This window comes from Talpa europaea (assembly GCF_964194135.1).
Source record: "Talpa europaea genome assembly, chromosome: 1".
Lineage (NCBI taxonomy): Eukaryota > Metazoa > Chordata > Mammalia > Eulipotyphla > Talpidae > Talpa > Talpa europaea.
The window spans coordinates 23494777-23509624 of record NC_140073.1 but is presented as its reverse complement, the minus strand read 5'-3'; the positions used below and the strand labels follow the sequence as shown (position 1 = coordinate 23509624).

General features: G+C 36.2%; 1 protein-coding gene across 1 annotated transcript in view; it reads left to right on the top strand.

The window, feature by feature from the left end:
- Nucleotides 1–2192: 2192 nt before the first annotated feature.
- The window catches only part of DNAJC24 (DnaJ heat shock protein family (Hsp40) member C24), a gene marked incomplete at both ends in the record, with an annotated part of 38631 nt that continues 25975 nt past the window's right edge, over nucleotides 2193–14848 (top strand). Inside the window, one exon of the mRNA XM_084229200.1 lies at nucleotides 2193–2303. Within this exon, the coding sequence (XP_084085326.1) occupies nucleotides 2193–2303 (111 nt within the window). The remainder of the gene's footprint in view (nucleotides 2304–14848) is intronic.

Genomic DNA, 14848 nt, shown 5'->3' with positions numbered 1-14848 from the left:
GTTATTGCGACTAGTCTTTTCATAATTTAGTTTAAAAGAGAAAACACAAGAGCGTAATGGAATTGTAAATCAAAATAAAGTATTGTTGCTATAAAAACTGAAGTACCTGAGCATAACTACCCTGGAAATAACATGTAGCCTTGTTAAGAGCCCTGGTCTCCTGATAGCCAATTAGAGCCACTGGGTTGCCTCACCTTGTTGAAGTAAAATTGAAGGAATAAATATGAAAGGACTTTGAAAAGATTTTGAAGTGCTAATTTAAAAAAAAAAATTAGGTTGAACATCGTTTGCAGAAAAAAATTTCAAAAAGCGAAAAAAATTGCTTAGCCTAGGTTTCATTTCTCCTAATTTTCGAATGAGAACATTCTAAGAAAAGTGTAGGGACAGGAAAGGGACTAGCCCTCCTTATCGTTTTCGCGCCCACCCCCCCAACATTCCCCCGTTCCTCCGGCCCCCACCTCCCCGTCCCCCGCCGTGGTACCCACAAACAAACACAAAAGAGATGGGGAGCGGCGCTGGGCGGGGGTAAACCAAGGAAGTTTGGGGGAAGGCGAAAGCAGCCCAAGGGGACAAAGATGCTAACTGAGGAAGCAGGGACGGGGAGTAAAAATGAGGCGAAGGGCGTCTTTTTCCACAGGTTGGGCACTTACGGCTAACAAACTCTCCAGAATCCGCGACTGGTTACCATAGCGACCGCATCGCGGAGGGCGGAGCGCCGCTTCCGATCGGTGCCGCAGCTTCTACGGCTCGGCTGGAAACCTGGTCACGTCCGGCGGAAGGAGAAGCCGGTGACGAGCCCGGGTCTAAGCGGGCTGGGCATGGGGGGCGCACACTCCTGTGAAGTTTGGTAAGTTTCATGGCGCGTGCGGACGGGGAAGGGTACTGTCCTTTGACAGGGCAGGAGAGCCAGTCGGGACTGTAGTGGATTCCCATTTCGCCGTTTTGTGGCGCCCCTGCTGTCTCGTTCAGTTCACAGCTGAGGGAAGAGGTGCCTGGTGTCTGAGGCTCCTCATGGAGTCTCTTTCCCTGGAAGGCTGGAGTATCCTGGAGGGGGAAGGAGAAGGGATCTGTCTCTTGGCTGAGCCCCTGCAAAAAGCCAAGGGACTCCTCTCCGCCTTTCCGCGCTCTTTGGTAGTCTTCAAAGTAATATGGAACAGTTGAACTAGAAAATTTAAGAGGAAATGCCCTCATATTCATTTTAGTCCTTTGGTTTTTGCTTATTTAAAACATTCCTTTTGGGATCATGCTCAGCGAAATAAGCCAGAAAGAAAAAGAAAAATCCCGGATGGTCTCACTCATAGCAGGAATCTAGAAAACTTAAGTAAGGGACCAGGAAAATGAATAACTATAAGAAAGTGAAAATCAAAATCAACAAACAACTATGAACCAGAGACACTCTATGGGTGGTGGGGGGCGGGGAGGGGAGGGATTGGGGTCAAAATAAGGGGATTGCAATTGTATGGGGAATATAAAAATAAAATTTATTTTTAAAAAATAAAACATTCCTTTTGTAAACCTTTAGTAAGCTCTTCTAGTGTGTTTACTGAGTACGTGTCGTGTACAGCTTTTGCCAGATTATCAGAACTATCACTCGGTTTAATGATCGAATTCTATTTTGCGAGTGCTGTTGTATATATATATTTTAAAGATTTATTTATTTATGCATGCAAGAGCTGGGGTACAGGCCAGAGATGCGGGAGGTGAGAGGAATGATTCACCAGAGACAGAGTGGGGACCAGAACAGGCAGACTGACTGAAATACACTGCTGAGGGGAGCAGCGGGCGAGTCAGGAGAGGTCTGCCTCGCCATGTGTGTTGCTCCCTGGCTGGCCTGGGATCGAACTCGTGCTGCATAGGCTGTGGATTGCTTCATAGTCCTGTGCTTAACCCCTTGCGCCGCCAGGGAGGCACTTGTTGTATATCTTTTAAGATGTAAACGTATTTCGTGAAACATCTAATAGATTTTCCATTACTTGAATGTAATGTAAACTCTGTATGTAAACATTTGAAATTCTTTGGTATTTTAAATGAAAATATATATTTCATCAGATTTGCATTCTAATCATGATTTAAATAATAGTATAAAAATTTAAAAAGCTGTACTTATTTCTTAGAGACACGAAAACTGTAATTAATTGTCAACAATATTTTCTATTCAGCTAATCTGAAAAGGCCTGCCTCTTGTTCAATAGATGATGGCATTGAAGCAGACATCAATAAAGGATTGGTACAGCATTCTAGGGGCAGACCCATCTGCAAGTGTGTCAGATCTGAAACAAAAGTATCAAAAACTCGTGTTAATGGTAAGTCTTTTCAAGTTTTAAATCATGGGGGATAATTTGTCTTTATATGTAACCAGAAATTTAGATTTTTATAAAATGAATATATGACATCAAAATGAATATATGAATCAAAGAATTAATTTGGTTGCTTGGGAGTTTCAGTAATGTAAAAAAGGTTGTTTTGAGATAGAATAACAGGGTGGTTTGAAACAGGAGATCTGAGTCATCCTGATTGAGTTAGACTCTTGTTTTATCACTGATAACTTGAACAAATGCCTTTTCCCTCTATGTACTTCAGAGAACATTAAATGAAATAATTAATGTAAAATGCTTAAAAATATGGCATACAGTAAACAGAATTGGCATGCAGTTGCCATTAGCTACATGAGACTATCAAGCACTTGAATGTGGCTAGTCCAAATAGAGGTATGCTGAAATGTAAAATACCCATTGTATTTCAAAGACTTAGTAAAAAAAATGTAAAATCTAAAAAATTTTAATGCCCATTACATGTTGAAATGATAATATTTTGGATATATAAGTTATTTTGTGTTAAGCATTTTGAGGGAAGATGCATATTCTGCACCTACAATAAAATACAATATCCTAATTTCATTTGATGCTTTTAACTTTTTTCTAACATGGCATATGAGGCTTACATTTATAAATCACATTATATTTCTGTTGAATAGTACCAGTTTATATACTGTTTTTCATCCAACTCCATTCTTTGGTGAAATGAATTACAGAGTAAAAGCCGTGAACTATTCTCACCACCCTCTTGGGGCCAGATACCATCCCTTGGCCATATGCCATTGTATTTACTGCTGTCTCTCCCTCTTCTGCTGTGTCCTTTCCCCTACCTCACACCTGATTAATTATTACTCATTGTTTCTTAATTGTAACCCCTGCCTCCCCTAAACCCTGGAATGTCCCCCTCCCCCAGTAGAAGTTCATTTAGCGTTAGGTCTGTAGGACAGGTATAGTATGACCATCAGGTGAGGTGCGTGAGGATATCTGGGATGTGATAGATGGTTGAAGGTTTCTTTGTTTTTTTTCCTGCCTTTTAGATGAGAGAGACTTAAACTTGTTAAAATTTTATGGCAAGTGATCAAAAGAAAACTTGGGATTGAAGTTATAGGAGAGAGAATAATTAACAGAAGGCATCGAGGATAGGCTCTGAAGCATAGGTAGAGAGATTAGCTTTTTTATGAGAAGAACCTGTCTCCACTGGTGGCAGGAAGAAAGGATGACTGCAAGAGCTGGTTATTTGGTCACTTTGGTGGCAGGAAGTTGGTGCTCTCTCATTTGGTGGCTTATTTTTTTCTCTGTGAAGAAGACAGTTATCTGTTAAGAGAAGTTGAGAAAGGAAGAGGAATAGCAAATTACAGAAAAAGAATTTCAGCTTGTATTATACTGGGATGGTTCTTTATAGGTAGCTATGTTATACTGATAGCAGTATGCAATCCTAACCAACAACTAGCCGTACCAAAGGCAACCAGAGCTCTAAAGAGGTACCAAAAAAGCCTGACGTCTTGGCTTCCATTTGTCTGGGTTGCAGTGACTTTAGTTCCTTATTACTGAAGTTTGGTGCAATAATTTTTATTCATAATTGTCACCATGAGTTAAATTATGTTCTGTGTATTTTGTTTCAGAAGGCATGGAAGTATGTAGTAGTAAGCACATAATTAGCAACACATGCATTATACTTCATAGTTTGTACCTCACAGTTTACAAATGCTTTCACATCTTATCTGATTTTTTTCCTCTCAGCAGTCCCATAAGGTATGTAATGTTATCCCCTTGTTTGCAATTGAGAAAACCAAGACCTAGTTATAGCTAAGTGGTTTATCTGAAACACACAATTAGTAAGGCTTGGGCACATGTCCTCTGACTCTAGACTCTCCCCCATTTTGTCAAACTTATCGAAATTACCAGCCACAAGAGTTTACAGTCGTTTAAAAGTATAATTTTCAGTTTCCTGGATTTCCATGGAACACCTCAGTCATGTACAGTTAACGAACTATTACAGAATGTCAGATATAATTGCCACTCTGTTTTATCTTTGAAGGGATGTAGCTTATATATGGCTTAAGCAGTGAAACTTATTTTCCTTATTTTTTTGTATAAATTTAGAGTTACGAATAAATTTGTCAGAAGAATTATAAGGGATAATCATAGTATTTATAATGTTTATCGCATTTATTTTTTTCTGGCTTTCCTATTTGAATTACCATATTTTTTCAATCTATGTTTTTCAACAATGTCACAAAACAATTGGAGAATAAAATTTCATTTGACAAATACCATTCTCAATCCAATTTTTGTAAAAAAGGCACATTTATAACATGTAGTTTCCAAGTTTGAATTTAACACCTCCTACATAATTAGTTGTTGGGATAAAATGTTGCTACTTCGTAGGCTTCTAAATTTACAAAACATGTTGATTTAGTAAATACTGTTTCCTTATTTAAGTTTTTTTGTAAATGTAGTGCTTATTCAAAGTCCTGATACTGAAAAAATTCTTATTGACTGGGATATTTCAAAATGCTTTAAAAATATGTACAAAAGTAAATATTAATGTATATATATATAAATACTTACTGATGTAAAGTGAAAAATTATCCTGAAAAACATTTATTTCACATACCTTTAAGTCTGTTAACCTGATCATTTGCTATATAAAAAATAAAGGTAATTGAGTTAGCATTTCTCAGCAGCATTTTATTAATAAGGCGTTTTGCATGTTAGTAAAATTGCATTGTTCACTTTATGAATCAGTTTTGAAATTTTCCACAAATACAAGTTGGATAATAATCCATTGCCTAAAATGGTTAGGGGTCAAGAATGAGTAGTTATATTTTTCCCATATTTTTCTGCAGTTTTGTGTGTGAAAACTGTTTACTAAGGATTAAGTTCCCCCCCCCAAGCTTTGTCAAATTGAAAAGTGGGGGTCTTTTCCCATTGATGCTGATAATATTACAGGATACCTTTCAACTGGAAAAGAATTGTTATGTTGGAAAATTATATGCTGCTGTTACAGTATGTTCTGTAATCTTAAAGAAAATATATATAATTTGAGGCAGAAATGTACAGGATGTTCTTACTCTCAGTGTAGAAAGGGTATGGAATGCCACAGAACACTTTTGTGGGCATTCAGAGGGCCACTTTTGATGACAAGTGATTATAAATTGGCATTAAGTTAGCTATGAAATGCATTTTAGCATCTTTAAGAAGAAAGTAGAACGGGTACCTTTGCTATAATCAGAGGAAAATTATCACATCAAAAAAGGGAGTGAAGAACAATTCTTAAAACAGGTCATTTGTCTATATTACAAAAGCCAAATGATCTTGATTATAGGAAAGGTAGTAAGGCATTAAGAGAAAAGATCTGGAAAAGATCTGGAAGTATTGTAAGTAAAATCAGAAGGCTATACCTTGTCTTGTAGCGAACATTCTAATTTTTGTTACTGTGGTTAACTGTTTTGCTGTCATCCAAGTATCACAGAGTGCAAGATATTTAGCAATAAATTGCTTACATTTCATGGAGACTCTTACAAACTATCCTTTTCCATGATAAAATATACAACGTAAGAATAAGACATTTTAAGTTTAATTATTTTAACATTTTAATTTAATACTTTCACTAAGCTATATATTAGTTTTAATACAGAACACTGATTCAGGCACCCTTCCAATCACTTTACATGTATTTACTCATTTAGCTCTGTGAGGTGAGTTGTCATTATTATCCCTAATATATAGATGAGGACACTGAGATTCAGAGATTAAGTAACACACTGGATAGTAGTGAGAAATTATGATGCACTCTATATATGCTCTGAAAACTGGTTAGAGTAGTCAAGAGTTACCTTGTCAGTGGCAGTAGTAATTGTACAGTGCAGTGCTTTTCATGAATAGGTATAATTATGCCTTACGTATGTTTTCTTTAAGAAGTTAGAGGCCTGTCCTATTTCAGAAAAAAAAATACATATTTTAACAAATGAATGAAAGATTTAACACAAAGAATTATTCTTAGCTTTAGAAATAATTGTTACCTAACATGTAATAATGTACCATCTAGAAAAACTGTGTTTCTCCAAATTGGGAAAAGAGTTTATCTCAAAAGGTGATTAGCTCAATTATATTTATTGTTGACTAAATTCATCATATTTTTGCTGTTTGTTTTCCCCTTACTAGGGAATATTAAGAAACAAAGCAAATAATAAACAAAATTAAAACAAATCCTTAAAATTTTTAAAAATGTTTTATACAGGTGTTTGCAGTGACAGAATGTTTAATGATGGAGGGGACAGTGGGGGTCAGAACAAGGTAAAGGAAGATCATTGGTTGGTAGTGGATGGTGAGAACATTGTTGATGGATGTGGCAGGATATATACCATGGCCAAGGTGAGAAAATGTGTACCTGAAACCTTTCTAGTGTTGTAAACTAACCACCAAAAAATATTTTTAAGAAAAAAAATGATAATTCCAGTTTAGGAGGGAAAAGTTTATCATGGAAAAAAAAGAAAGAAAGAAAAAGAAGTTCCTGTGGACTCAAAAAAAAAAAAAAAGAAGGCACAAATCCTGAACTCCGAGAAATAGTGGGTAGATTGGTTGTTGCCAGGACCAAAGATTGGGAAGGGTGAAGGTGAGGAAATGGGTGAAGGTGGTGAAAGAACAGACTTCCATTTCTAAGGTGAATGTGTTCTGGGGATCTAATGTACAGCGTGGTGGCTCTTGTTCACGACAGTGTATTGTATACTTGAAAATTTTTGAGGGTAGTCCTTAAAAGTTTTCATCATAGGGCCTCCCTGGTGGCGCAGGGGTTAAAGACACAGCGCTATCAAGCTATCACCAGCCACTGCAACATGAGTTTGATCCCTGGCCAGGGAGCTAACCCACCTTTCCTGTCTCTTCCACTGCTCCCCTCAGTAGATCTGCCTGTTCTGCTCCCCACTCTGTCTCTGGTGAATCCTCTCACCCCCCCACACACCTCTGGCCTACGCCCCAGTTCTTGTATGCATAAATAAATAAATCTCAAAAAAAAGTTTTCGTCACAGAAAAAGATAATTATGTGAGGTGATGAATGCATTAGCCTTATTGTGGCAAGCATTTCACAATATATGTGTGTATCAAGTCATCACACTGTATACCTTAAATGTAGACAATGTCTTATGTCAATTATATCTCAGATAAAGCTGAGTGGGAGGCAAGGGGGAGGAGAAGTCATCTTGTCTTGAATGCACCATTCCCACCAAAATTGTGCCTAGCCAACTAAACTTAGGTCGCATGAATTCCATAGGTCTAGGGGTCGTCTTCTGTAAAAACAAGATGCTTAACTGTGGTACTTTGTTAAGCCAGCCCTAGAATTTTTTCTTCTATCTTGTTTTCTCTTATATCTTCATTTGTCACTGACTCCCCCAAGTGTCAGAAAATTTTTCCTTAGTGACCATATGGAAATAACCTTGTTTTGGTGATACAAGATTGTTTTGACTCATAATGCACACACTGTAGGCAAAACAAGTAATATTATTTGAGACCATTATAGTATTCAGTCTCTAGATTCCCATATGTTTAAGATAAAAAATATTCCCTTCACAGACATGTCTTAAATTCTGTCAATGACTGGCCTTTTGAAGTTCAAGTTCAAACTGTAAATGCTTCACAGTTTGCTTTTGCAGAAAGTGAAAGAAACAAATCTCAAAATAACTTTCTATGATCTGATTTGTCTAGCTGACAGAAAATTCATGAAGGAGTGGTTTAGGACAGAGTTATATTTATCTCATAGCCTGGATGAAAAGAATCATAGATTATCAGAACATATAGGAACTTTAATGTGAGAAAACTTAGATTGGAGAAATGAAAACATAAGGGTGGAACAGCTACAAATACTCAAAATCAAATAATATATGAAGTATAGTCCAAAAATAATTTTAAAACTTGGATAAAATCATCATGTTGAACAAAAATTGAATTGGAAAAAGTGCTTTAAAATACATTTACATTTAGAATTTCCTTGTGCTGTAAATTATTTGGTATACATTATTTTCAGTTATTCTAAGATACAAAACATAAACAAAAGAACATTTTCCCAGTGATTCCCAGAGGAGTGAATATCACACTTTTGTTAATGTGATGGAATTCACTGGAGTGTCATTATTATTAGACTTTTTCTTTTAACCATGTAAAATAACTAGAACTTTATTATGGTCCTTAGAATACATTTCTTTCAGACATGACAAAAATCAGGTTTACTGAAGTATAATATGTATACAATAAAGTACTCCTGAAGATTAAGCCTTTTAATAATATATTAGATAATATGCTTTCAAAAATGTATAAAAAGTCTAGTTAGCACATTTGAGGTGTTATGAGTAATTTACCTGAGCTTTACTTAATTTAAAAATAGTAACTATTATCTTGTAAAAGGTATTCATAAAACCATGTCATCTGAGAGAGGAGACACCTTTAAAATTTGCCTTCAAGTAAATCATGGATTTTAGCTCATTAATCCCCTCGTACTTGTTAAGGTTATTTGTGTTTTGACTAATTTTTCCTTTATTTTTAAATTCATTTATTCTTAATAGCTATAATAATATATGTTACATATATGTATGCTTGACTTATTTTCTGTGTCACCATAAAATTAATGCTGTTGTGCCTATGCTATCTACTAATTAAAGATCAAATAGAGGGGACCTCCCTGGTGGTGCAAGGGGTTAAGTCTCAGCGCTATGAAGCTATCTGCAGCTACTGCAGCACCAGTTTGATCCCCGGCCCGCCAGGGAGCAACCCATATGGCACAGCAGACCTCTCTCCTGTCTCTCCTGCTCCCCTCAGCAGTGTATTTCAGTCAATCTGCCTGTTCTGTTATCCATTCTGTCTCTGGTGAATCTTCTCACACACACACCCCACCTCTGGCCTGTACCCCAGTTCTCAAATGCATAAGTAAATAAATGTTTAAAAAAAATCAAATAAAGTCTTAAACTGAGTAGTGAAATATAATTGTTATTTTTTAAAATATTGATTGTAATTTGAGCACATCCTTGGTGCAGTGTGTGGGATGAGATAGCCCAGAAGAGACATGTCTTCTTCCCTGCAGCAACTTAGAGTAGCCATTGCCTTTTGACTATCTTAAAATATTTTAAAATACAGAATATAATTCTTATGGCCCCTGAGGGTAACTCCATCTATTTAAATTAAAAATTATACATTTCAAATTAGTTAAATATTTGGATTCAAATCTATTTATAAGGATTGGAAAAGTCTAATTATGTCTTCATTTATTCACCCATTTAGTCAACATTGGTTAGGGTTAGTGTTTAGTGTATTTCTAGGCACTATTCTAGATACTATGGATATAGCAGAGTTTGCTGTTAGGAGGAAGACACAGATGTTTAAATACTTCTATCTAGAATAGTAAATATTATGGTGCATATAATATATAAATTCTAAAATGTGGTTTCATAGGGAAGCCTACATTTTGTGCAATGACTAAGGACCTGGCTTTGTATCACTTTGCCCTGGCTTTCAATCTTACCTGCGCCATATATGATCTGTGTGATCCAAGGGGAGTGACTTAACTTCTCTGAACCTTGGTTTCCTTACCTACAAAACTGGAGATAAAGATTTTTCATTTTCTTTTTTTTTTTTAAAAAAAAGATTAAAGGATGAGTTTAAAGCCTTTCATCAGTGTTTTTGCATGTGGTGACTTATATTTATCATCTTCATGAGAAATCATGCAGTTGGGAGAACCATACAGGGCCATATAAAAATATAGCATATTGACATCATACAAATTTAATTACTAGTGTTCTGCCAAAAGAGGTTTGAAATGATAAAATTATATTTGCACACGTGTGCTTTTTTAATGTATTCATTGCCGTATATGTTATAATTTTATAAATACTGCTATAGAGTTGTATTCCTTAAACTTCAAACTATACTAAGTAGAAAATTTAAAAATTTTCAAGGGTACTTTTGAGTGAATGGCATTTTTATATTGCTTTAGCACCTCAACACCTATGAAAACTGCTCCTCTTCTCTCTGAGTGTTGAGTTAGAAAAGTTATTTACTATTTTGGGTAATTGGTGCTATTACCAAATCGATTACAGGAGCGGGAGAGCAAGGTTACACAGCAAATTTTGCTTTTCATTTGTGGAAGAGAAATAACTCTCCTGGGCATTTCTGTCTTGTGAGGACAAGGACAAGGGCAGTAAGTGTGGAAACAGTGCCTGCCCAGCCTGGACCCCACTCTCATCCTGATGTAACAGAATGGGGCTTCTCTGCAAAGCTACCCGTTGGCTCAGTTTCAGCCTTCATATTTTCTATTCCATAATCTGTTCTCTCTTTGCTATCTTATCAGTCCTTCAATACTTTTAAGGTATTTTTTAAAATGTTTTATATAGGTATTTGCATTATGATTAGTGGGAAGGTTGATTTGAATAACCTGACCCCACCACCTCCTATTCTTTCTGTTCCTTCCTATTCAGTTGGGGGAAGTCCACTTCTTGAAGTACAATTCAATTTCTCCTTCCTGAAGTTTCTCCTTACAGCTAGTCAAAAGTCTCCCCTTATGTATTCCATTGATATATTGTAACTCTGTCATCCCACTGACTACCTCCTTTCTTCACTATAATTACTTATGCTTATAGCTTCTTCTCAGTGAGAAGTAGAGCCTTTGAAGCCAGAATCCTATCAGTTATTTTTCTGTCCCCTGCAGCATCATCCGTGGATACTTTACATAATAGACTCTCAACACATGCGTCGGTTGAAGTGTACTGGATCTTGTTGAAATAGAATAGAAGGGTTAAGGAGAGAGTTGACTCCTGTTATTTAGGCCTCCCTCAGTGGCCTGCATACTGCTCTCCCTTTTCTGTTTTCCCTTGTGGGTTCAGTGATGGTGTTAGCTAGTCCTTGACCCATGTGAACTGATGACAGAATAGAACCACAGCATGTGAAGAGAGCTGACCTGTGGCAGTCTTTGAACCGATGTTTTGTCTACACCTGTCCTTAGAGGCTATCCAGCTGTTACATTTCATATTTAATAATTCAGCCAAGAGTGTGGAACACTTTTTGCTACAGTTTTTCAAAACTGAAGACATATTTTTGAAGAGTTAAAGTACTGTGGCAAAAGAGAATATTGAGACTGGGAAGAATAAGTGAATGAGATAGTAAGGAAAATGAAATTGGGAATATAACCATATAACTTGCAGTTTATCAAAATGAAGAATAGTTTGTTTTAGGAAGGAGGAATTAATAGCTATTGAAATTAGAAGACTAGCATAAGTTTTTTAAAAAAAAAAAAAAACCTGTTACCTATTTTAATGCCCTTTAATGTACCTACTGGAGGAATGTATCACAAAAACATCTGAAATAAATTATATATTAAAAGATACCTTGGCTTTTTTGTATAAAATGTATGACAGTATTAAACATGTAAAACTTGAGTCACTCATGATTTTACCACATATTTAACTCTGACCCCCCTGAAAGCAAAGTAGGGAAAATCTTATAAATTAAATCATCATCGAAAGAGTTGTACCTTTTCCAAGTTAAGTAAAGCTAAAAATCTGAGGAAGTTTCTTGAATTTTTTCTTCCTCTTTTGATGTTTATCAAAAGGCGATGGGAATAATATAATATTAACATGGTCCATTCCCAATAGTCCTAATATTTTTTATGCCTAGAGAAGGAATACAGATAGGGATTTATATACCAGATGCTTAAAATTGTAAAAGTTACGAATCAAGCTAACATGTTAGATAAAATATGCTCTGTTATATGAAAAATACACTTTATAACAAATATACCTTCATGTTTACATGGAAAAGCAGGATGAGTTCTTGGAGATTTTTGCCAGAATGCAGCAAAACAGAGAAAGCCACATTTAGCTAAGGACTTCATGACATGGGAATAGGGACAGAGAAAGCCCTCTAATGGGAAAAGAATGTAAGTTGATTATAATATATATTTTTATATTATTATGCAATCGATTACTTTTATTTGCTGTAGTTGTGTGTTATAAAGTTGCCATAAACACAGAATCAGCAAATACTAAACCATTGCTTCTAGTGGAAATACAGGGTTACTTACATTCTATCTTTCCATTATTCCTCCACATGTGACTCCTGTACATCCTTCAAAACCCAGTCAGTTGTCACCTTTATTAAGAAACTTTACTGAATTTATTCTAAGTTTCATGCTGCCATCTTTCCTTAGCACCTCATCCCTATTTCATTATAATTAAATGTTTACATGTCTGTTCTCCGTCACTACTCTGAGTCCCTCAAGGACAGGGATACTGTTTTATTCATCATTGAGTTTTCATTGGCTAATGCTGTGTCTGACTGGTAGTAAGGGGTTAATGAGCAGTTTTTGAATACATGAATACACCTAGGCCACTAGTCTTACACATGGACTATATTTTATTTGTGTGAGTCAGAAAACCCTGAAATGTTTAAACATTTTTAAAAATAATGTTTCAATTGTTAATTGCCGCATAAAGCAAATCAGTTGTTGACTGCTTCGTTTGGCAGTATTTTCCTAAGCATTAGGTGGCAGTAGTGTGTTGTACTTGACTTTACCTTTGTAACTGTTTTGTTTTTTAGCTTTCATAATCCTAATATAGTGTCAAAGTGTAAAGGACACACTTGTAGTACTTTTAGACCCAACTTTTTAAAACATGATCAGTTTTAAGCTAGTAGGCAGCTTACAGAAAATGGAAAAAAACAAAACAAAACAAAACCACAGCAAAACAGCCATGTCAGTCAAAGTGTCTTTCCCTCTTGCCTACCTAAACAGTACTCAGATTCATTAGGGAATTACTACTGCACCATCTCAACAGCACTTCCTCACCAACTGTTCAACGGCTGCTTCGTAATAACAGTGATTTGCAATAAGGAAAACCAAAAATTATCTCAGAGGATATGTGTTTTCTCAGCATCCTAAGAAGCTTACTTAGTCCTTTATCTCAAAAATAGTATATTAAGTTCATTGAATTTAACTACAGTTATTAAATGCTTTATCCTTTTTTTCATCAGTGCCTATTAGTACTAAGGTCACTTGTTTATTGAATTTTATTTCAGATGGATTTCCTTATCATTAGGTAGTTAGAATTAAGAATTGCCACCACCTTTTCAAGTCTTTTGCATTTGATCCTAATGTTAATTTTTCAACACTTATTTGTGAAAATGCCTATGCTTGTAGTATACAATTCATTCCCATTGTAGTTGCTACAGCTTATAAGGTTAAATCAATAGGAGGTATATTTAAGGTGAGTGTGTACATTTTAGATCCACAGGGGTATTTCTGTAAATAAAAGAAATAAGATAGCTTCTGAGGAAACTGGTTTTGTGCTGATTCAGATATGAGAAAGGTGAATTTTGTAGCGTTCTCTGTCTCATCTCTTCTTCACTTTCTTTTCTGTCTCGGGGTAAAGTACTTGAGGGAATTCAAAGCCCATGCACTAGTATCATTAATGTGGCTGAATGATCAATTAATAAAAGAAGAGCATGAACATGTTGATACAACATACTACCTAATTAGTACCTGATGGCCATAGAGCAGAGCTCAGAATTGCTGCAGGAGCTCTGCAACATCTTTAAGGTCTATAGATGTTCCTCACTATGCTTATTGAGCAGGGATGACTTCAGTTTCACATCAGTTTCTTGATTCCTTAATTATATAAAAACCTTGCCTTCCTTGAACCCAGAGAGTAGGGAAAGTTACCAAGTGCACTGCTGTTAATTACCATGGGATGGGGGATATAAGCAATAGTGTTTATCTTGGAAGTTTGTGTGTGTAGCTCGGGTTATGTCATTGAAGACTTGTCTGAAATGATTTGGGGTAGAAGGGGGAGGAGTCTGACTTTACACTTAATTTGGATATAATGTACAAACTGTACAAGAATTAAAAGTGTTTCATATTTTATGTACAAAGAAGCAGAGATTATGTTACACTTGCATGTGTCACTGGCAAAAGTAATTGGTACAAGATTATATTTTAGAGTTAGTTAATCTTGGGCCTCCCTGGTGCCACAGGGGTTAAGTCTCAGCACTATCAAGCTATATCGTCAGCCACTGTGGCATGAGTTCAATCCCCAACCAGGGAGCCGACCCACATGGCGCAGCAGACCTCTCCTGTCTCATCAACTGCTCCCCTCAGCAGTGTAACTCAGTAGATCTGCCTGTTCTGTTCCCACTCTGTCCCTGGTGAATCCTTTCACACACACCCCTGCACCTCTGGCCTTTACCCCAGTTCTTCTATGCATAAATAAATAGTTAATTAATCTCACAGTTCTCGTTGTATTCCAGAGGTTGGTCTTGGATTTGAAAAGGTTTTGCTATGGATTAGTTTACTCAGCCACATATCATTCTACCTCTTATGTATTTATTATTTTTGTGAATCCACTTCCTACAATCTACTTCTTAAATCTTTATTTGAAAATCCTCAGAACCTACTGAGTATTGTATCGCTTTGTTTTCCTTCTGTTTTTCAGTCTCTTCCTTCCCCTTTCTCCTTACCCTTAATTTTCCCCTTATTCTCTGGTTCGTCTTCTGTTCTG